The following is a 24,098-nucleotide window of genomic DNA, read 5'->3' as shown; positions in this document are numbered from 1 at the left end:
CTTCCGCGCGTGAGTTCTCTTAGTATACATGGCAATAGTTTTAGTTAAAAATTTCTTCAAAATACATTATTCATGTATCGAGCTTACGAATATACATTCATCAATACGCTAGTGTAAATAGCAAACATTGATTTAGAAATTACAAGAAATATGTGCCAATCATGCAATTACCGCTAATATTTGCCTTCGAAACATAGTCATTAGCGATCATTATCATACATAATTCCTGATCCATATAATAAATTCATATTGAACAACAAACGATGTTTATGTTCATATTTATATTTCATATTTATATTTATATTTATATTCATATTCATAATTATATATCCATTTGTATATATAATATGAATATAAAATATGATGTTCCTATGTCATTATAAATGTTGTTACATAATAAAGGAAAGATTCGTGTAAAGGAGATATCTGTAAATACATTTTATAATACCTATAGATACGACATAATTAAATGAAGCTACGTGAAAATAAGGGACATGTGACAATTCGTTCACTTTGTTTTCATCCCAGATTCTAGTAATTCGTGTGCAATATTGTACAAAAGATACTGGGATAATTCGCCAGAGTATAAAAAAAAAGTTCAAATCCCAACTATTGTTGTAACTCTCTCTCCATCTCCCTCTCCCTTGCTCTGTTTGTCTGTTTCTACATCGAGGCTAACGACTGGGTAACAAATGTTCTTCTTCAGTAGCCGAATTACAAGATATTGAATAAAATTCACATCATACCTGTCCAACATATTTACAATTTGACTGACTTGGGTTTTAGTTCGGATTTATTCATTTTCAACCTTTTTATTTTTCAAATTATGATTTATGTCACGCGCGCGAGAATACACACACACACACACACACATAATTTTTTTACACGTCCAGACACACACATTCAAGCGCAGACACGCACACACAAACACACAGACTTTTGTGCCATGAATTGAGTTTAATTTAGATTCTTCTAGAAAAAAAAATTGAAGGGACAATAATAATAGTAATAACAATATTAATGATAGTAATAATAATAATAATAATGAGAAAATAACAATCTCTTAGTAAAAGCTCCACTATAAGATCGGTTAATCCTTTACAATTCATCATAGTGAATAATGCATCGATAGAAGAAAATTTCACTTTCATTCTTGCTCCCTTCAAAATATAGTATCTGATGTGACTGAGGGAAATCTTAACGAAAGAAGAATATTGCCGAACTGCAAATAAATAGATGAGGGATCTCAGCGGGCTTATACCCATCCTCCAGTCAGTTTGTGGAACATTTCCTCATTCAGGGTTTGATTGGCCTCTTTAGAACGCATCGAGAGGAATATGTAGCCCCCGATGAACTCGTGAACAACCTTACAGTCTGCTGAATGACATTCGAATATGACATTACCTTCCTCGAACTGTACCATCATGTGCTTGACTTCCCAGTTAACGTTCCACGCCTGGTGTAGAAAAGGAATGAAAATTTTTTTGATTAGTCAGGGTGGAGACAAAAAACCAAAGCTCATTTACCCAAAATTCCCTGTATTTTTATATCTAGCATGCTTCCGGAATAGTGATGTAAATACTGTTCAAGGTTACTCGTGGAAAACGGTGTAATTAAATAGTCAGAGCAGATGTCACAGCAACATACAAGTCAAAAAATCAATCTTTTGACTTCAAGCAAAATAAATAACGTAAAGGTGATACAATGCTGCTCTAAATGGGTGTAGAAATATTTGATTTGTAATCAAAATTTTGCCTGTGATCACTATACCTCAACTGAAATAATTTTGAAAAATGGAGCTGATAACTCTTTTAAAATTTCCCCGAGTTTTAAGAGGATTCAGAGAATTTCCCTGAGATTTCCAAAGCCCGAAAATTTTCGCGAATTTTCCTGATTTCCTGGGGATCTGTGGCTACCCTGTTAGTGAAAACAGAATTACCTTCATGGTATTGTATCGCCATGTCCTGAGATGATCCCCGCTGCTCAGCTCCATCCTCATGAGCCTATTGTTGGCAACGCCGAGTAGTTCTTCCTTGCTTTTGTCCATAAACTTAACTATGAACAAAGATATGCCATAGTCTGGAAGCGACTGCCACGCCTTGATGTAGTTCAGCTTAGCTTCGATCAGTGGCAAGTCTTTAACGTTGGCGTGAGCCTCCAATATTCTCTGAACCAGCTGTTTATGCAAGGAATGCCAATGATTGAGTTATGTTTTTCTTGATCGAATGTAGAAGGAATAATGCACTATTTGAATCTCAACTTACCTTGCCCTTTAGCTTCTTCGCAAATCTTGGAGCTACGTAATCCTCTGCATTGATATCTAGAGAACTCGGATTTATTGCTGGAGCAGGAGCAGGTCTTTGAAGTTGCAAAAACGCCATTATACTGTTGACCTCAGTTTCGTATGTAGCGTCAGCCAGGCTGCGTCCCTTTGCAGCTAATCTGCATGCTGCCATCCACTTTGCATATTGTTCCTCCTGTTGTGTCGGTTATGAAATTAGTCAACGAGAGCTTACATCCAACAATTTTCAAACACTCGCAGAGTAAATTAGAAGCAATTCTTACCGTGTCACACCTAATCCACATTTCCGTCATCCCCTCAGCACTGGGTACTTCGAGTCTGATTCCGTACCGGCCTTGCGAAAGGTTAACGTCAGGCGTAACTTCGCATCCTCGAAGATTAATGCTGTGAACAGGTGATCCAGATCCGTTCAATTCTTCTTTAGTCTTATACAATCTCAGCTGAAGGTCTCTGCATGTGAACCAGTAGCGTTTGAACGCCCTGAGAGTGAATCGTTTTGGTTTAAGGAAGCGGAGATAGTCGCAAAGCTCCGGAACCTGAGTAATGTCACTCGGACTGTTGCTAATGCTGCTCCCCTCCAAGGTGACCTGAAGGTCTGTCAGCGCGGCGTCTATGTCGTCCTCTACAGGGGTTGCAGCTCCGTTGCTGTCAAAATTTGGCTGCGGCACGCTCGCCTGGAGGTTCACTTGAACCTGCAACGTACGAGGACAAACGATATGAGCGATAACCTCGCAAACGTTTCAAGACTCGCCTGCTATACCAAGCGCATACCTGCAGAGCTGCAAACATAAGCATCTCCTCCTCGGTGCAGTCGAGTTCTTCGGCAAGCAATTGCCACTTGGCTTGTTCGTATATCATGTTGATACGTACAGCATCTGTTTTTGGATTCAGATCGTAAAACGAATAGAATTTGAACTTTAGTCTGAGTGTATCGAACTCTCTGATTCCCTGTTCCATTATGGACAGCGAAGAATCCAGCCAAGCGACGTTCATCCTGGCTCGTTCCACCAGCGTCTTTGGCCTGATAACTTGTGACCGCGTCTCGGGAGACACGAAGGATGGACTGTGCGCCAGTGAATCGCTCAGACCACCGTTCAATGCTTCTAAACTCATTGTGCTGTTGTTGGCGTTGAAGGAACCATTGCTACCAAAGCCAGATGAGTTGTTATTACGCTTCCAGGTTCCAGTCTGCTACAATTCGAAGATCATGGATGAAATGTGAATGTGACTTCGAGGACACGAATAATACGGGATGGTAACCGGGAGGGACTTACCGAGACTGGCGAGCTTATGGGTGTGCTGTGATTCTTATTATTCGGCGTCACCGGAGCGCACATGAACGGACTGCTCTGATCGAGACTGCCGGTAGAGCCACTCGGACTCTGTGTAGCCGGAATGAAAGTGTTGGTATCCGGAGACACGTTCCACTGGCCATTTTTCTGTATTTCAATTTTTTTCTTCACGGGAAGATCCTTCAAGTTGTACTTCAAGTGATTCGGCTCGAGCGGTTTGCAGAACGATAACTCTTCAGGGTGTCTGATGCCTGAAATGATGGAAACAAAAAAGGCAATGTACACAAGATGCACAGCGTGCAAACATCGCTCCACGTGTAAAACCCGTTGCACTACCAGCACCCATCAACGTACAGTCCTGCAGATGGATGAGAGATATATTTAAAGTAGATCGTGATTCGTATGCGCGTTACGACATCACAGAGAACGCGCTGTGCACGCCTACGAGCAAGAAGAAGGCCATCATTTGGGTCATCGGTCGTCTTATCGAGCAAATGAGCTCTGTATAACAGATAATTGCAAACCCGTATAAATTAGCCGGAACGTTGCTGCGAGCAGTGTCGTCTCACAGATTTCATCACACGACGACATCGTGAAAAATAGCTTTGAAAATAAGAATTTGCAAATAAACCGAATATTTCGTAATCATGTTTTTTCATATAAGTAACATATCATACGGCTGGTTGAAAAGATGGTTAAGAAAGAGAACCTACGCGACGTCTTCTTGTACTAGATTTAAGGCTGACTGCAATCCCGGAAACTCGATTTGATCCACACCCTTATACAGCGAATTGTATCAAGTTAATTAGCGTGCAGGGGTGTATATACCTAACTCCTTGCAGAGATTGATGACAGCGTTGAAGGTCTTCACGGAGAAGTCGACTCTGCAGTCGAGGCAACGAAGATCCGGCAACTGAACCCTGAGAGTCTTATGCATAGGGGTGAAGTGGAGCACGGCGTCGGCGGCAACTCCGTACTGATCCAGGGTGCTCTTAGTTCTGGTAAGCCAATCGTTGCGAGCTGGCCACCACAGCGCGTGATCGGACCAGTCCATCGCGATGTCTGAAATCAGAAAGATGAATTAAGACAAACAATAAGTTGACCCCACGGCGCCGCACTGTTTGTTGCCTATTATCTCGCTGATGGCGGCACAATTTATTTCTACATATAAACCCGTAAACCACTAAACCACGTCTGCAGCAGCATGACGAACCAGTGCCAACAGTACAAGGTCATGGTCATGTTTTTCAACCGCAAAAGGAACAGCGAATCACAGAACGAAACGGCATCCTGTAACAACACGTGTTCACTCCCGTCCCGTCAACCAGGATCTTTGTAGGACGTTTGTATCGTGCTGCTACAGGCGCATCTGCAGCCGTTTGTTCACACTGTCATTTACTGCACCCGCATGCACGTGTCGTTGGTTTATACTTACACATGCAAAGAAAGTAGACCATTATATATACCGCATCCTAACCACTATCACTACCGGGGCACAGAACTTGCTGTGTAATTTTTTTAGCTGACTTTTATAGCTTTTTTTACTACTCATATTGTTGGAAAAAGGAAGAAGAAATCGTCGACATCATTCGAACAGATCAGATCGAATCGAAAACGAATTTGTGTAATTGTTTATTTACTACAACGCCGTATTCACGGTTCTCCCTGTTTATTTTTCAAATTTGCTTTTCGCCGCATCGAAACTTTGGGCAGAGGGTGGAAGATACAGGCGAGAGGACTTCGTCGCACCGACAAGCTGCAGTGCAGAAGCTAAGACGAGGGTGTCGAGTGTTAGCTCACTGTAAGGGGAGCTGTTCAAGGGTTTCAACCCCGGCCGACTGCTACTGCAGCAAAGAAAAACAGCAACGAACGAAACACTTCTCGTTACACCTTGATTAAGGAACACCGCCAAAGCCTCAATAAGAAAGAACGACAGCTGATGACCATTTTTTCTATCCCATTGCCTGCTTGCAAAAATCATTCGGTTTAATTTCCAGCTGTAATACACCGGAATTGTTTGTTGTTACGTATCGTCAATAATATACGTATACGTTAAAATTCAATATATTCGTGCATCGAGCTTGTACAGCTGTTTTCTGTTAAAATTCCCCCCAAATCGGCGCATGCTGCGGAGTTCGAAGGCGACAGCGATGACAGGTGTTGACTGAGCTCTGCTTGTACGGTCTAGTTCCATCACGCATATAAGGACCGAGAATGATGCTGCGCTGCAATGCACGGTACTGCGTCCCTTAATGGACTCGCTTAGGTACCTACGCACGAAGGGCGACAGTATAAACCGTGGCGAGGCGGCGCGACGCGATGCAATAAACTCCCTTTACGAAAACACAGGAAGTTGACTCAGGGAGTGGGTGCCTGGCTGGGTATAAGATATAAGATACCTACGCGTAGTAAACTGCAAAGGCAAAGGTCTTAAGGCAGTTTCTGGCTCTCATCGTCATTTCATCGCCAGTCAGTCATCCTCTCTCTTTTTCCTTTCCTCACTTCGCACGACGACATCTTTCCTCGTTGCACCAGCAGCAGCAGCATCGCTCGAGGACAAGAGTCACGTCAAGAGTTGACCCCCGGGTCCTGAGTGGTGCGCTTTCGCTTTTTCTTTTTCCTTTCTCTCGGGCAAGCACGTCTCGAGGACTTTCGTAGGTTTTAGAAAATAATAACAACGCGGCAAAATTTCACCAACATTTACTTTCTCTTCCCAAAAATAATATATAAATGCAAGTAATTGAGACATTTGGAATATTGAAAATTACATGAATTCCGAAATTCTTGCCCTCCGTATAATTTCCGTTCTGTGTACCTGTTACATAGTACCTTATACCTACCTACCTACCTACCTACCTACCGCACGTACAGAGACTTGAGGCATGCGGTAGGGTATTTCTAAAAGCGTGTTGCTGCATCGTGCAGCTGCATGCGCTCAAGCTCCAAGTTATAAATAAAACCACGTAGCTTCACGTGTTATAGGCGCAGTGCATATATACCGTAACATTATCACATGGCTGCGTGGATTTCGCGCCTAATAAGCAAAGTTCAAATCCGATTTCTTGGAGAAAAATCTCGCCGATGAATGATGGAATAATAAAAACACCAATCCGGAGTATTCGAGTATTGGTGAATAATATTCTCCGAAAATCCGGAGCCCATGATACGCAAAGTTCCTTTCCAAATTCCAAGCCGTTAGTTGCCAACTATTGATATGCAATTGTACCGCACTATTACACGCTGGCAAAAACGCTTGCGACGGGAAAATTATGTGTGGTAAGAATTAACCGGAGCCGATTGTGAGCATAAAAGCTAGGGCGTCGATACAAAGATCGAATCGTGCAACTGAGACAGGCTTATTGTTAGTGTATTCGTGTAAAGCTGGTAAACGATCCCGCAGCCAGCCGCAGCAGGAAACGGCGATGACGAACACGTTCGAACAATTTCCTACCTTTATTTTAAGATATATGCGTCGTTGTTCACAGGCATTGCGCTATCGGCTATACTTATACACATTTTCGTGCAAACAAACGGCAGTCAAATCGGTCTTTCTTCTTCAGGAACTATTTTCCATCCCATCTTTTTAATTTTTTTTAATTAGGTACGCTTGAAATCGAATAAAATTAAAATTATATATAAAATTTTATTTATATAGGAATTTCAACTTTTATTTTCATCTGTTCCGTTTAATTTACTAATTAGATATCTATATATTGTTTGTTGATACGTATACGTAGATATACTGATGCAACATTATTTTAATAAAGGATTATAAAAGATGCGCGAATATTCCTATACCATGGCTAAATTCCCTCGCACGCGAATAATAACATGCCTAGGTTTTATAATTAACGCACGAATTATACGCTGAAAAATATTGTACAACGTATGCGTACATACGTCGCGTGTTTTAAGTATTCGCGATTCGCAAGACGCGCATCACTCCTCCGTAATTCGTGGCTAATTATTATAATTACAACTAAAATAATGAAGTGTGCTACGACTCGCTCAACTTTCCGTCCGTGAAATTATTCCCGGCACGGTGTTACCTGCGTATGAATTCAAAGCGACGACGAACGAACGACAAAAATGTTAGACAAACTGTTGAAAATGGGTCATTCGTGGATTTCATATAGAGAACGGCAAACTTAATTATCGATCCTACAGAGAATTTTTAACCTACAATCGTAAATATTATAACGACAAATACAGCGAACAAAATGTTAGATATTATAACCCCTTAAACACGTGACGAATCGAATTTAATATATTTTTTTTCTTATCACTACCACATCAATTATGTACATCAGAATTTCATAAAGAAATAAATAAATATACATATATAACGATATTTATTTCAACAACTTTGAAGAACAGATTTTTCTTGAAAAAAATTCATCACAGATACGCTCTAAAATAATTCACACCACGCGTATTTTTTAAGCGTTAAAACGATTATATGCCTGCAATCAAATTTTTGATTCAAAAACCGAAAAGGGGAGTCAGATTGGCGTGTCGTCGCTCCTTTAATAATTATAATGACAATGACAATATAGAGAGCAGCTAAGGGAGTATAAAAGAGAGACGGGACCTGTTGCGTGGGGTGAGAGGGGGGGGGGAGTAGAAGGGAACACATACGCCCTATTTAACATATTTAACGGATGCATTAACACGCAAGTCCAGCGCCTGCCGGAGGCCCACGCGCCACCCCCGCAAATCAATCCGATATAGCTATGCGGCGCGTGATATTGACTTGAGTAAACTTGGCAATTTCAAATGTTGGCATATTATATATGTATGTCATAAATAAATCCAACTTAATTTGGCATCAAGGTTGGTTCAATAATTCCGTGTGAATTTTCAAAAGATACCTCACCATAAAAAATTAAAATACCAATTTCGCGTGTCGACGTTTCAAACAGCATTTCACAATCAGCGGAATTTGATAATTTTATATTGACAGATAGGAAATCCGCAGAGTTCTGCATCCGGCAGATATTTTTAGAATTTATCATATCAGATCTTAGGATTATACGTTAGGATTCAGTTGCGGTTTTGTCATCACTAAGATTAATTCTGTAGTTCCTCCAATGGATTAATAACAACAACAATTCGTTTAATTTTCTCGCCTACTCTCCACGAAACGAGAAATTATTCTCTTCAATTTTCAACCTCGCTTCGCAGCAGCAACAGCGACAGCAGCAGCAGCTGCAGCTCGCCGCGGTCAATTTGTTTGAACCTTGAGGCTTTTGCGTAATAACCGCACTGCCGACAATTGGCATAAGTAATAACAATAACAATAACAATAACAACAACAAAAACAACAACAACGCCTCCAGCGTCTCATCTTGGCGTCATCCACGATGATCCAATTCCTCTGCACTATTTTATACATATACGCGATGACGTTGTAATACAATTCATGGATCTACACCTCCGTTCAATAGATATATTATATGCATGTATGCAGTACCTATATGTGTAGCATGTAGGTATAACACGTTAACTGGTGTGTAATTCCCAAGCCGCATTTCGTTACACCTGATTCTTACTTCAGAATTAACCATTGTCGCGTCGACTGAGGAGAATAGTAGGGAGGTGATGATGATACAGTAAAACGCGGGTTTATATGTCTTCTAAAATAAAGACTGACTCACATCCCGTATATGCGGGGACGTTAAGCGCCTTTATTATCACGTTATACGTACACGCCGCAAATGGACTGGAATATATACGATTCCAACGCGGCATCCGCGATAGCAGACGACGCGAATAATTAAATATTACTTGACGAACGTTGATCGAATTTCGGGTAAACACATTATTCTTAACGATTATATAAACTAGCCGATTGTAAACTAATCTTACGTAAGGTATACATGTACATCTACACAATAGGTACGACATATATGGTGAAAAAAAAACTTGCAAATGTGTAGGTATATGGCACAGCCGATATAACGCGTGCGGTGCACGGCCGTTAAGATAAGACATAAGCGCACCCTTCCGCCATAAATAATGTCATCATTTATCATCGAACGTTGATAATCTCGGGGGCGTGTTTCGATGAAGCATCAGTTACATCCATAAGCCGCGCGTAACGGGTCCTCGTTCTCATGTACTTTGACACACGACGCATAGGCATCAAAAAGAGTTGGACTTTAGTTATCGTCTTTTACCGAGTTGCGTGTATATCGGATAAATACTCTCGTATGTGTGTGTGTATAGCAGAAAAAAAATAACTGTAGTACGTTACAGTAAGCCATATAATTACGGATAGTATCGAGTGTCGTTAAGTTATGGTAAAAAAAAATCTGCTCCTCAACGAGGCATTTCCAAAACTTGCCGTCAGTAGGAATAAAATTCATCCTGTTCTCTGTAAGTAAATGTCGAAGAGCGTTTGACAGTTGGATATATCGTTGATGGAGCCATGTGGTACACGTGCGCAATGGGGTGCAATGGTGTAACGTCGGTGTACGCTTGCAGGTACAAGTGTGACAATGACAACGAGCGAGCAGCTAACGGCAGCATAATGGCAGCGGACTGGCTGCACGATGAAAAGCTCTCTTACACACTCGAATGTCCTATAGCCTCCTGGGGCAGTGAAGATAAATAAAAACTAGCCATAATTAAAAACCATCAACTCCAATGAATTTCAATAGGTCGATAAAAGAATAGCTCGGCGTGCTTCGGTGCTACGTGTATTATTCTATAAGTCATGCCCGTATAATATAACATGACAACGCGTTCCAAGAGCCTAGCCAATGCAACCCCGCAGTGATTTAAACTTTATGTATATAAAATGGAGCGAAGAAGAATGAATGAAAAGTGAAAAAAAAAAAAAAATTATTTACGTGGGTGAGGGTGTATTTTATTTTATTTGTTTTACTATACATACCTATATAACGTCTAACTTATGGATTGAATTTCATCTCTGCAGTGTGATAGCATTTACGATGCAGATCAGGCACGCGTCGACTTGTCAGAGAAATCGAATATCGATCATAACCCCAAGGATATATTAGGATTTAGAACGACGGTGGGTGCAGCGTGCCTCGCTACGACGAACCGACCCGATTATTCTTTTTTACGGCATGGGCATTGAAAAGACTCCCACGATAAAACTAGATTCTCAAAGTTTAAAAATATGTACGTTTAAAACTAGGTCTATATACTCTTGTATTCAAGTTTCTAGATTCGAAGAATCAACGAGGCGTGTATGCAATGGCGGCGACTGAACAATGCCAACGACATTTGGAGGGCCTGACGTGATCGGTGCGCGTTAGCCTGTTCAGAAACGGCTAGGATAGGCTATTTTGTGATGCTGAATCGCGAGGCTAGCCGAGGGCGCGACCGGAGATGATCATTCGTAGTTCTATCTGGAATAGTTTCACCGCCACGTCTGACACGCACTGGTGTTATACTGCGAAATTTGCCATGCGCTATGAAAACGCACGTAATATATACCTATAAGATGAATTCAAATATGAACATGATGAGTTGTCATTGCATGTGTTCAGTAGCAAAAACCACCACGAGAGAAAAAAGGAAATAAGATCTTGCCCAATTATAATGACAAGGTACACCCAACAATATTCTCCCCACGTCCCTCAAACAATCATGGAACCGAAAACAATGAAGGGAGTTTCACGCGTCGGAGGGTTGAAAAACGGATTCGCGCGTTCAAAGCTGCGATGAAATAATAAAAGGACCGTGAAATACTCAATACTCAAGATGAAAAAACCCCAAGTTATTATACCACGTATACTAGCACTAGCTATACCCTGTCGTACCCATTGCAGAGGCACGGAGTGGTTGTGCTTTGTACAGGATTCAAGGACGGCGTTTAGTCCTTTTGCGACCCAATTATATTCAAACCAATTAGGGGACAGCAGCTTCGCGTCTGCAGGATCATAGCGCGGCTAGAAAGGCTATATTACACGTAGCAGTAGAAGAACCGTCTGACCTACTTATTCCGTACCGACCAACCTACGGGAAATACCATCTCGACCCATTGTCACAGTATGTATATAAATATAGGTATATAAGGTATACCCTCGGGTGCACCTATAAAATATCATTTTTTTGCTTCTCCTTTCCCTCTATTTTCTGCGAACGAAAAAAATGTCCTCTATAGTTCAAGAACTTTATGTTTTTCTTCAAATTTTATAAAGACAGAGAAAAAACAGGGTAACGATATCATTTTATTACAGTAACAATTATTGCCTAAATAATTTTCCATCGCCACAATACGCGTATACTATATTATAGTACGACTGTAGCGAGATTTTTTTTTTTTAACCGTTGACTGATGACGACTTACGAGATATCTCTCGCTCGCCATCAAAGCGACCTACAGCAATAATATATTCCTTTCAATCCCGTAGAGCGGCAGCAACGAGATCTAGACGATGGTCGGCGTCGCGGCGTCATTTTCCAAAGATAAATTCGGCTGGCATAGATTTTTCTTATTCCCCTTGCTGATAAAACTGGGTCGGTATGAATAATATTTATAGCACAGGGTCGTCCGGACTCTGCCCCTTGCTGCGTATTAATGTCCAAAACTTGTTCTTCAATCTACTTGTGTGTAATATTTGAATCTCGTGCGAAAACTTTTCTTTTTCTTTTCAGGTCCACTCACCTCACCACGATCGCGACTCCCCTTTGTAAAAAATCTCTACAGTCTGCTGATTACCGTAATTTCCTTTAATCGTTTTCATCCGGATAATTTGGAAATTATAATTAGTCTGTTTGCTACGTCCAAGGTGCACGTCGTGTATAAAGTAGGAATTCACGTAAGTATGAAAGGTAGGTCGAACCGAAACGGAAGACCGAACAAACTTCAAACATAATCGATTTCACCCTTCGACGCTCCCATTTTCCTATCTTTCACACAGGCGGGCAGACAGACGGACACACACACACACACACACACACACACACACCGAAATCAGTGGTGCACCAGGGGCGTTTACCTATATATGTATATATATCACACGCCGAGAGAAAGAGAGAGAGATAAACAAGTAGATTTGTTGCTGTAATACGTGTAACTGAATATTTTGCACCCGTGGTGACAAAATTCATTAATTACTATGCATGACGTATTTCAGATTCAATTTTCTTAATTCTTATTACTTTTTTGTCTAATCTCAGGCTTGATCTGAAATATAATATATAAGATACTAAAGGACTTATATAAATAGATCAGCAAGAACTATACATTAATATCATATGTAAGAAAATTCTGTGAAAAATTATTTCTGAATCACATATTCCGTAGAGAACATTTGCTTTGTAGAACTAATTTCTGTTGAATGGAACCGCATTCTATTACGCGCAGTAACTTGAAACCAGAATCGCAATCTCTGACACGGACAAAGAAAACCACGACATCCTATTCAGTATTACGCAAAACTAATATATTTCCACATAACATTGTATCGAGCAGTGTCGAAGAAAAAAAATTAACTTCCGGTATAAATACTTTAAACAGGCATTTACATTGATATCACTGTAACATGCGTACACGCGTGCAGGATAAATTTCCCCGTCTTTCATGTCGTTTATATAAATTACACATTTTAGCCAATTCGAGTGTTGTCTCGATTGAGCTGTATAAATAAATCTGTATTATTATAGTCTCTCCGAGTATATTGGAGCCGATGGCGTTTCTGCTGCCGCTGCGGGGTTGCGGAGGAACCGCTATATATAGTAGCCTTAATCTTATCGTTTCGAAGGGGATTGAACTCGTTGTCATGCATTATACGTGTACGAAGGAAAATCGAAGGAGATGTGGTAAATTTCAGAAGCGAAAACCACTTAATTCCTCCTTCATTACATTCCCTTTTTATTTTTAAATATTACACGTTATACTGTTGCAAAAACTGGCTACTTCTACTAAAATTCGCGTAAATTTTTCTATTCAAAGTGAAATTCGTATAAATTTGTACAAGTCCGACATCGAATTTTACAAAGTCTATAGCGATTTTTTGTTTTTCAAATGTATAAGTTTCTCTTCATTCTTTGATCGTTATTTGTAGTCGGTAAATTTATTTTTCGACGCACTGTACATAAATGCTGATGTGATGATGATGATGATGATGATGATGATGATGATGATGATGATGATGATGACGATGACGACGACTGCCGGTCGTGCCGTTGGTGGTAATGCATTTTTTTGAACGCGTCTCTTCACGTTTATGTGTCATTAGTTTCCTGTTAGTAACTGACGTCACGACGACTTTTTCGCCTTGCCGCAACTTCCTGCAATGTTTATCGCATAAGCGTATGAAAGTATTATACCGCGTATGGAAATCTCGCAAGAATACGTATATAAGGATATACGATGTGAAAATACGTTGTTAAAGAACGTGACAACCATTATATACCGTATATGATACATACAGACAATGAAAAACAAAAATATTCCATGATGTAGTTGTAATGTTAGAACCTGTACGTATTAACGTATTAATTAGAACTTAATTAGTAATTAGAACGATGTACGTAATTTTATAAGAGATTTTTCTCATATACAGGTTGTAGGAAAAAGCAAACACGCAATACAAGTGATAAATAATTTCTTACCGCGTTGTATGATCCAATATGCAAATCTTCATCTTTATTCTTTGTTTCTGTTAAATGTATAATAAAAAGATTCGGGAAAACTCGGTGAACTCTCGTTATCCGCATATCTTTTCAAATTTAATATTTAACCACCATACAACGTGTATGATAATAACAATGATAATGATAATGATAATGATAATGATAATGCTACTATTGGCAGCTGGCGAATCTCGGCCATGCTGGCGCGCGGTGTAAGAGAGCGTTAATTCTATCCATCGGCAATAGTAAGCAGCACCATGAATGGAGAGGAAAGCGAGTCGTCTAGGAGTAGCGAGTGAATGGAGGCCGGCACAGATTCGCCTACGCTGCTGCACCATCGATATACCAACAAAATATACCTACGTGTGCACATGCACGATATTGACATTATACAAGCATACAGCCTACGCGTATATACATAATTATACATATTGGTTGGGGAATGTCGAAAGAATCCATAAAGTCAAACGTAAATATCTAGTCATGTTTGTATATTATTAATTTTTAACGAAGCAACGATCAGTTGTATGTATATAATATACGCGCCTTATAAATTATTATTATATAAAATTTATAAATATTACATATCACACGTTGTGTTAATACTAAAAGCGAGAAATCAGTAATGTACGTAGCGACATAAAATTAGTCAACGAAACCGCAGCAGCAAACACATCAATTCATATGGAAAGAAAAATAAATGAACGGCAGGTATGTGTCTAAGTATTGGACGCGTATATCTATACTGATAAGATAAAAAATTATACGTAGATAATATATTTTAGTTAAGACGATACGCGGTCGGAGAAACGAGAAAAAAAATAGTCTTATCGTCACCACCGTCGAGGTGAAAGAAATTAGAAAGAATATTGACGAAAAGTTGGGAAAACTGCATTTTCCCAAGCATTGTACAATAATATTTTGTACGACAAGCGTACTTTCTTTGAGGCGCATATTGTTGATCCTTATCTAATCTAGCCATTTAATAAACGTACCTACAATGTCACACCGACGGTCACATAAACCAATTAAATATGTAATCGTGCATCACGACGAGTGCATGCATACATATGTAAGCGCAACACGTTCAGTCCGATGAAAAGCTGATGCGATGCAATTTAATCAAGTTCAATAACAATCCTCATGTCACGTAACATAAACCTACTAAGTGAAGAGTTCGTTTATTATTATCATTGTACTGACCGCTAATTGCATACCTCACGCATATCCATACGAACATCCAAACACATGCATACGTGCTGAGCAACGACAAATTTTTCTCATAAATAAACACACCAGATTGGTCAAGTGAAGTCATGAATTATTTGTCGAATAACCGCGTGCGTCAAATGAGCTCACCGACCGAATCGCAGCGAACACGTACGTATAATATACTAGAAATAATGACTTCCAAATTTGGGGGTAACTTTGCAAAAAAAAAATAAAAAATTGCGAAAAACGAACCACCCTAGTATCGGATGTAGGTATATGGTAGATTCGACGTACAGACGATGGCTGAAAGGCACGGCGTACGGACCTTGACAGCTGATTGCGAGTGAGACTTGATTGCGCGAGATTCTCGAGCCGCGCGAAGGACGCTCCTTATGAGATCTCGCCTCATCTCGACTCACGACGCGTATCGCCTTAATTAAACACAAACGTATCAAATTATTCTCCTCACTTTCAGTGGCTGACGCACGATCTGTTACAATTCGAATTTAAAGTAGGAACAAAAAATAACGCACACACGTACGTCGTCTTATATTATATTATATTTTATAGTTTGGCATTTTGATACCACGATGGAGTGGTTTTCAAGAGTCGAGGATTAGGCAACGGTTACAGAATTTAGCAACAACCCGCTATGTTGGTCTGAATATCGTAAGTACACATGGGGCATTCCACGTCAAATTATCGATCGAATTTCAATTTTTCGAAATTTTTGCAAAAGTGTGACGACCTCATTAACCGAGGAGATATCCTCGAAACCATAGCTAAAAATATATTCCTAGAAAACAAGTTTTTGTTTTTTTGTTGAAAAACAAAAATAAAAAAAATATATATATATATTTAGCATCTCATCCCATTTTGGAACCTTGGAATAAAAATTTGTTTTATCTCCGTGATTTTACAAAAAAAAATTTCATGGATTTTAAAAATGTCCATCTTCGTGTCGAGGATATTTCCTCACTTCGTGCATAAGGTCGCCACACTTTTACAAAATGGCGGAAAAATTACGAAAAATTACAGGTATTATTTTCGATCCATGCAACCAAAAAAAAAAAATCCATTGGTCATCATAATCCCAGGGGATCAAGCCGATGACCAGTTGGTTTGGCGTGGAATGCCCCATACGAATTACAATTCGAGAACCTGTGACGGTGCTGACTCGATTTATTCATGGCTGTTAAATCCATCCCATGCTATTCTTCGTGAGATTTTTTTCACTACACATATTAAAACGGACTTTATTCTTTCCAAAAAAAAAAAAAAAAAAAAAAAAAAACGTGACGACTAAGAAGAGTCGACGATTCGTGTAATAACGCGAGTGATTCAACAGATCGCGTGAGTCAGAGAATCCGCGTAAGCAGCGAAAGTTCGTGATATTGTAGGGTGGGGTTGGGAGGATGGTCTCGTCATGCCTCTTTCTTCTTCTCTCTTTTCCTCTCTTCCACGAGTACCTTATGTATAAAGGTCACTTGGACCACCGCCATCGCAGACGACTGCAAGGAAAAATAATACACGAACCTGGTCCATCTGCCAACTAGAAACTTATATCTTATACCTCCATGCAGGTACACATAAAACATGCGCAGCCACGCATTCGTAGTAGCGAATTTCCTCTCCCGCAGTCCAACACACGTTTGTAAATCAATGTACGCGCATATACATATAGGTAGATTATATACATATACATATATATATGTCGATGTATGTTTACGAGAATCGTCGCGAGTCAGCATGAAAAGTTCACTAGTTTCTTTCCGAAGCTATGTACCTATGTATGTAGTATGTATGTAGTATCTATGTATAAGGTCTTCGTCCTCCGCCTTTCCTTTTCGCAGCTCCTCCCTGCAAATGCCCGATCAACCACGGCTACAGTTACACTGTACGTCACGTGGGTGTACCATATCTGAAGAAGTTTGTGGGTTAGCCGCGTGTGGATGAAGTGAATTCTGTCTGTAATAAAGTATGTCCTAATACTATCATCGCCCGACAAAATGATAGTTCCCATCTGAAGTGAACGGTGAACTTGAACATCTACGCAGCATGAAATTACACACATATATATACCTATTTATACTTATACCGCTGGACGCTGAAAGAATTCAATACATAAATTCCGAACAATTATTTTAAATATACCGCATACTGCACCTACGTAATACCTAGGAACAACAGCTGTGTAAGTCGGAGTAGAAACCGAGGTGTTCGTTAAGCTCGTCGCGCCTAGAAATAAGAGTCCTCGGATAATGGATGTAGAAACGTATAGATTATACGTATTATACGTAGAACTGTAAAAACATGGAGAAACGTCATTGATCGATAGTTACAAAAACTGCGAAAACCGAACCACCTCAGCACCGACTTGACGCCGTCGTGGAGAGTAATAATTAGCCCGCACTGCACCACGGAGTTAAAAAGGCGTAGATGCTTAAATTTCTGTTTCAAGGATATAAGGTTACGCCGCTGGTGGTGGGAGCGTCGTCGCGTACATAGGTTATATATATACATCATACTGTGCGTATAAGTAACGTCACACGCATCGTTACCCATCTCATGTGTCTATGGCCCCTATATGTACAGAAAGTCGAGTTTCTTGTAATTCGATACGAATATGTTACACCTGTACCTTATACCTATACTTATATACTCTGTTACATGACTCGAAAAAGAGGAAAGGAAGGAGAGAAGGAACTGACGAAGGAGAAAGAGTAGAAAACACGACGAACTGTCGCCAGAACAATATTCTAATAAAGAATCGCCAACGTTGAATTAACGAACAAACAAATAAAATCTATAAACAGTAAGGAGAATCGAGAATTTTTTTCATTGTTTAAAAAAAAAAACACACAAACCATTTTCATTTGAATGGGACAAGAACCGAAAGATTTATAGGCTATCACCTCTCCCCCTGTTCCGTTTCACCTACCTACCTTATTACAAATTTATACCACCTTCGTATAAGACGTGCTCGCTGCACCTACGTCACGCATAAAATCGGACCGGCAAGTCGGAGGAAAGAGGCAGGCATTAATACGCACGTCCGCCCTGCGCACCGTAAAATGCGTGTATATACGAAACAGCACGCCCACGACGAACGAACGCTGCAATACCGAATCGGTATTGGATACACGTTACATCTCACAATCAGGTAAGATGCGCGCGTGTATGGGTAGGTATAAAGAAATAAGAATAAGAATAATAAGAATAAGGTGAGGATAAAGGAGGCTACCGTAAAGTGTCGTAAGCATGCCGAGCAAACATCTTCTGACATATATATATATTACATACACATTGATAGGTGTTTGAATCCCACACAAGCTTCGGTCAGACCCGAATGTGTGTGTGTGTGTATATATATATATATATTATTATATATATATATATATATAATATGTATAGCGACAAATTAAATCGAGATAGGACATGTTATATTGCGAGATATACGTAAAAGGCAGTGCCCCGCTGCCTATAAAACGAAACAGGCAATGAGCGAACTTAAAAACTCCGCTATATCATTCCTCAAATATATATATACACACAATATATGATATACATTTATTATTGAACAACTAAAACTGAATAATTGAAATTAAATTGAGTTCCAAACAATCGACTCAATTATACATTTCGGACTAATGGAATGGAATGTAAGAAAAAAAGAAATATATCCGTCAATTAAGAGATTTATAGTCATTTCCTCTCTCGCCGCGTGACCTAGCTGCTATTGTGTCATTCGTTAATTAGATCGCGTGACGAATGACGAATTGATAAACTGTGCGAGTCCAGCCAATCACTAATTATTATCAGATTTAAGTTAGCAAGATGAATGTAACGAAATATTGAAAATAAAATCATAGTTTTTAAAATTTATAACCGACCTTAGAGCTGTTTAATTTCTATAATATAAATATAGACTTTGATTTTGAATACTATATCAGTCAATTTAAGACGATCCTACGGTTATGCGAAATAATGATTTCTCCTAAAAACGAATCGTTACATTAACGTTACGAACTTGACTATCTTTAATTATTATTGAACTGGCTCCACGATGGTGCGGATAGACGTTATAGGACTAGACGACATCGTCACGCGCGCAGTGAAGCAAAGGCTGGGGACAGTAAAGCTTGTCAGCATCTTTGCGACAAGACTGCATTCCTACCGCATTGTTTCTCAGAATTTTCAACAACTCCGGTATAGTAGAGACGTGATGCGTGTGTACTTTCGTTTCGACGTATGTGTAGAGGCGCTGCTAACTAAGCCAACCCTGTAACACGCGATCCACTTGAACCTCGTACGCTGTGGCATTACAGTAAAGAAAAATTAAAAAAACAAACTTTCCTCCCTCCGCCTTGGGCATAAAATTCCGTCAATCCGTATCATGTATATGTATATAAATATTATTGCATATTATGTGTAATTGTGTAACGATTCGTACTGAGGAAGAGAAACCGTTGTTACTTGGCGATTTAAAAAAAGTGTTTGAAATTGAGTAAACCGTAATAAAACAAAACGTATGCATATTTCGCAATCTTCGATCCTTCAATACGATTGTAAAAATAAGAAAATAGTAATTATTACCGGCAATGTTTCGTTACGGTAACGTTACTAACTTCAACCTCGTCTTATTGAAACACTAACGATTGCCCCGCACGTTATAATTAAATATATTTCTTTCCCTTTCCTACTTATTCTACTTTTTCTGTACTCGTACAATGCGCGCCAGAATATATGTAATTAAATTAAACATATGTTATATATTATAATATGCTAGGCATGAATAATAGGAAGAGAACATAAGACGCAATAGCGAACAATGAATGCTATACGATCGTTGACCGGAATCGCGGAGCGATAAGCGCCGGGTCTCTTCCGCTCTCGCCACTTCTGTATTTGTCATTCGTATATAAAATGTGTGCCGAAGAAGAAAGGAAACCAGGAAACTTGTATCGCGTAGTATTGCAAGGCGAGAATGGAGACGGAAATGCCGACGACCACTCGCACGGATAGATGATTGTTGCGTGGTGCTGGATCTCGAGCGAAGCAGACGCTGGCCATTTTCCCATGATGCACTATATACCGTTACTCGCGGTCCTCTTTATTTCGCCACATGCGTTTCTACACGTGTATGCGTGTGTGTAAGTATGTTTACACATATCATATCGTAATATAGTATATTTTATTCGTGACATGAAAAGCTAGTCGAGAGTAGCGTATTATTCCCTCTGATTACTTTTCTCCTTCACGTGTGGGGAAAAAAGTACGACTTTCCTCCCGCAAATCCAAATTAGCAATTTAATATTTCAGTTTTCCTATTTTTCTCTGTTTCGTTTCCACTTTGAACTACATCTCTCTGTATTATGATAAACTTTAAATAATATTATAGTTTTCAGACTGACAGATCACACTACTCAGGTACAGAGGAGTTAAGTCGGTAATAAAGTCCTGTATTTAACACCACAGGAATAAGTGTCGATGATTTGTTACATAATGTAATATAATATATAAATTTCCTTATTCTTCTCCGCGTTCCTCATATACAAACATTTTAAACGCCTGCGTTATTACGGGACTTGGACGTCGTTTATACTACGGGTTTGACAAACTCTTATTACCATACAATGCAGTTACGGGTCCCTAATTCTCACAATCGCCACAGGACGACGATTCTCTGTTTCTCCCCTCTCGCCGCCCCTTTGGTTGCGATAATTCGTACAATCATGCATTTACATTGGCCTTTAATACGCTATTTATATGTATAAAGAAATTACATCCGGCGGGACGTAATGCATGTGTACGTAACATACATGATGCCTGCTGTGCGCGAGTATGTTTCGAGAGAAGAACGGTACAACGGAAAGCGCTGCAACAACACAACCGTGACACATATCCTTCGTTACGTGCAACGGTGATTGAAGAAAGTATTACAGCCTATACGATATTCTATACATGCATGGCACGAATGGCATAAATATGAAGAAGTTCGGAGGGATTTGACGAAATCGTGGATTAAAAAAAAAACAAAATGCGATCCCTTATGCATTAAATTCGTTGTTGTTGCTGGTCTAAAAGTTCCACCTGCAGTTATACGCGACACAATGTGTACATAACACGTAACCTGTCGAGGGAACGCGCATCACACGTGTATACGTATACATATATCCGGTAGGGTACATTGTATGCGAGATCGGAGGAAGAGATTATATTGCCCGTTGGGATTTCTACCTGCCGCTCTTCTTCTCGACGACCCCACGTGCATATAAGGCCCATAACCCCTGAAGCCGGAATATATCAAATTCGATTTAAAGTAGGTATCGCACAGGACTTCACAGAGCGCATAATGTTTGTTTTATTAAAAATACAGCCTACAGGCTATACATACATGCATATCGTTAGAATACCGTAGAATACTTAGTACGATATCAGGCAAAAATTCGTATAGAAAAGATGTTTCAAGACGTGATGAAGTTTTAACCACGAAGCCTAGCGCGCGCACGGGTCTATTATCCAATATTATCTCCGTGTCGTGTCGCAAGGTGTTAGTTTAAACTTTAAAATAAACGTGAAAGGGCGGTGACGCGGGATGCCGTTGCACAGAGCAGCGGTATGCAGAGTATACACACAGATATAATGTGCGTGCGCCGGGCGTATATAGGTATATTGGTATACATACAAGCCTATATAGAGGTGGGGGAGGTGGTGCGTTTATAACGCGAGCCGGCGCGGCGTGCGGCCGCCTAGACAAACAACCAACGTTTCGTTTCTCCTTCTCGTCTCGACTCGACTCGACTCGACGCTATGCTACGCCGAAAATACACCTTTGATGATGCCTGACGTTCGGTTCGGTCGGCCTGACTGCTTGCTTGCGTGGCTGCTTGTCTTACCGCCGACAAAATACGCGCGATGTGATCCCGATTGATATCATCGTCCGATGCGGTCGTGCTTTAAACTCTGTCACGAGTCACGCAGCGCGAAACTACGGCATGTGGGTTTTGCTCGTGTTTCACTCCTATAATCTACGTACGTACGTATACGCTTGGAAACTGGGACGAGGAACCGACGGTCAGTTACAGCGAATGGGTTTATTGAAAGTGTGCAATTGGCCGCGCCAACGGAACGGCGAGACGAGCCGATTCGATTCGGGTCTGGTTCTGTAACGGAGCTCGTAATCGCGGGGGGTCAGCTCGTCTCCGTGAGCTATTTTTGAGGCCGTGTAGGCTCATGACGCGATTTCTAAACGGAGTTTCGCGAGGGTGAAACTGTTCTTCTTCTTATTCGAGAAAGAGCGGCAAGGGGAGGGGGGGGAGGTTAAAGGTCGAAGATTAACGTCGGTCAACAGTAAATCGGCGGCGGTGGCTGAGGACGACAAGAACCAGGCGCTACCTGTACGGTCTCCACGGCATCTAGCTCCTCCTTCGTTTTCTTTGCCTCCTTCTTGTTCTTTCTTCTTTTCCTTCCCTTCCTTGCAGAAGTTCGAAGAGCCCCGCAACGTACGAACGGCGGGTCCAGCCGTCCAGCAAGCGCGGCTGTCCGACCAAGTAAGAGGCAGAAGAAATAAAAAGACCGAGACGGCGGCCTCGCGCGTCGCCTTATGTATACGCAACGACGTGTGTAAATATCGATGCGTCAGCGTTAATCTTGGAATAACTTGGAATGAACGAAGCGCGGCTAATATACAGAAGCTACAGCCGGACGAAAAGACTGCGGATCGAGTAAACACGCAGTGAGATACCTACGGTGATCCGGCCGTGACGCCAATTTTCACTTTTCGATGCATACGCACGTAGTACATATGTGTAATATGGATATAAATACGAAGATGCGACTCGTCGCTAATTGACAATCAACTACTCACCAAGGTCTTCGACGAGACGAAGCATCACGCCACCGATGTGGAGTTCCCCCTTGACCCGGAGGCTTCTCTCGACCTGAAGATCGGTTACGAAGACGCGCAGCACCCAGCTGCCGTCGACCTCGTGCCCGTCGGAATACATCCTGTCTGGCTGATGGCCTGCGAGCCGAGATACCTGCGAGCGAGTTGAGTCCGGATTTTAAACGTTCGACGCACTTTGCTCGTCTGCCTTCTTCTCTTCACTCTTCCTCTCAGCCTTTGTTCCCCCCTCAAATCAGATCTCGCACTGTAATCATGGCTGGAATTTCTCTTGGTGAAAACTTTGTCGAACAAGAAACAAACTTTTGCAGTACCTCGCGCGCGGTTTTTTATGAATTTTCTTTCGGAAATACGAAAATTCTATCCGCCGTACACCACCGCGCGATCTTAAATCGACACCGACACACCGTCTACTCTTTTCTATCTTCACCCTTTTTCATCCGCTTATCGGTAAAAGTTTTCTTATCTCAGACTCGACGACCGTTACACGACTCCACGACCAACCCGACTACTCCCGACGGCTCAGAAGTCTACGCCGTACAGAGCCATCAGTGCTTGCTCTGTGTCCGCTCCTCCCCCCTCCTGTCGTTTCGTTCGACATCCACGGTCGACTTCCGTTCGCTCCGCATCCAAGTTTTCGTTTAGGTTCATTGGTCGCCCACTTGGCGGCGCTGCACAACGAATTTAAAATCGAGCTCTACCTTACCAACTGCGGTAACCTGACATTTGGGTTGCCCATGGCAAGGCGCTATTCTTGAATTGCATACTTGAG

At 40.8% G+C, this 24,098-nt stretch overlaps 1 protein-coding gene across 2 annotated transcripts; it reads right to left on the bottom strand.

Annotated features, from left to right (window-relative positions):
- Positions 1–897: 897 nt before the first annotated feature.
- Positions 898–23,875, bottom strand: LOC124407991 (unc-112-related protein-like). 2 transcript variants are annotated; one of them, XM_046884625.1, is made up of 8 exons: positions 23,291–23,875; positions 4,423–4,656; positions 3,577–3,845; positions 3,074–3,493; positions 2,566–2,994; positions 2,265–2,477; positions 1,940–2,176; positions 898–1,456 (listed from the first exon to the last, which is right to left on the bottom strand). In XM_046884625.1, the coding sequence occupies exons 1-8, from the start codon at positions 23,427–23,429 to the stop codon at positions 1,256–1,258; spliced, it is 2,142 nt and encodes a 713-aa protein (XP_046740581.1). In that variant the 5' UTR covers positions 23,430–23,875; the 3' UTR covers positions 898–1,255. The 2 variants fall into 2 exon arrangements, with proteins under 2 accessions (XP_046740581.1, XP_046740582.1); XM_046884626.1 differs by having other exon boundaries at positions 3,074–3,490.
- Positions 23,876–24,098: the final 223 nt, after the last annotated feature.

Source organism: Diprion similis, chromosome 7, assembly GCF_021155765.1.
Source record: "Diprion similis isolate iyDipSimi1 chromosome 7, iyDipSimi1.1, whole genome shotgun sequence".
Lineage (NCBI taxonomy): Eukaryota > Metazoa > Arthropoda > Insecta > Hymenoptera > Diprionidae > Diprion > Diprion similis.
The sequence above is the reverse complement of the archived record's forward strand: the minus strand, read 5'-3'. Positions and strand labels throughout refer to the sequence as shown.

Excerpts from the sequence above, each read along its gene's own strand:
- LOC124407991 (XM_046884625.1), bottom strand. The coding sequence starts at position 23,429 with ATGTATTCCGACGGGCACGAGGTCGACGGCAGCTGGGTGCTGCGCGTC. Across the intron at positions 3,494-3,576 it reads CCATAAGCTCGCCAGTCTCG|CAGACTGGAACCTGGAAGCG; the intron begins GTAAGTCCCTCC and ends TTCGAATTGTAG. Across the intron at positions 1,457-1,939 it reads GGCGATACAATACCATGAAG|GCGTGGAACGTTAACTGGGA; the intron begins GTAATTCTGTTT and ends TTTCTACACCAG.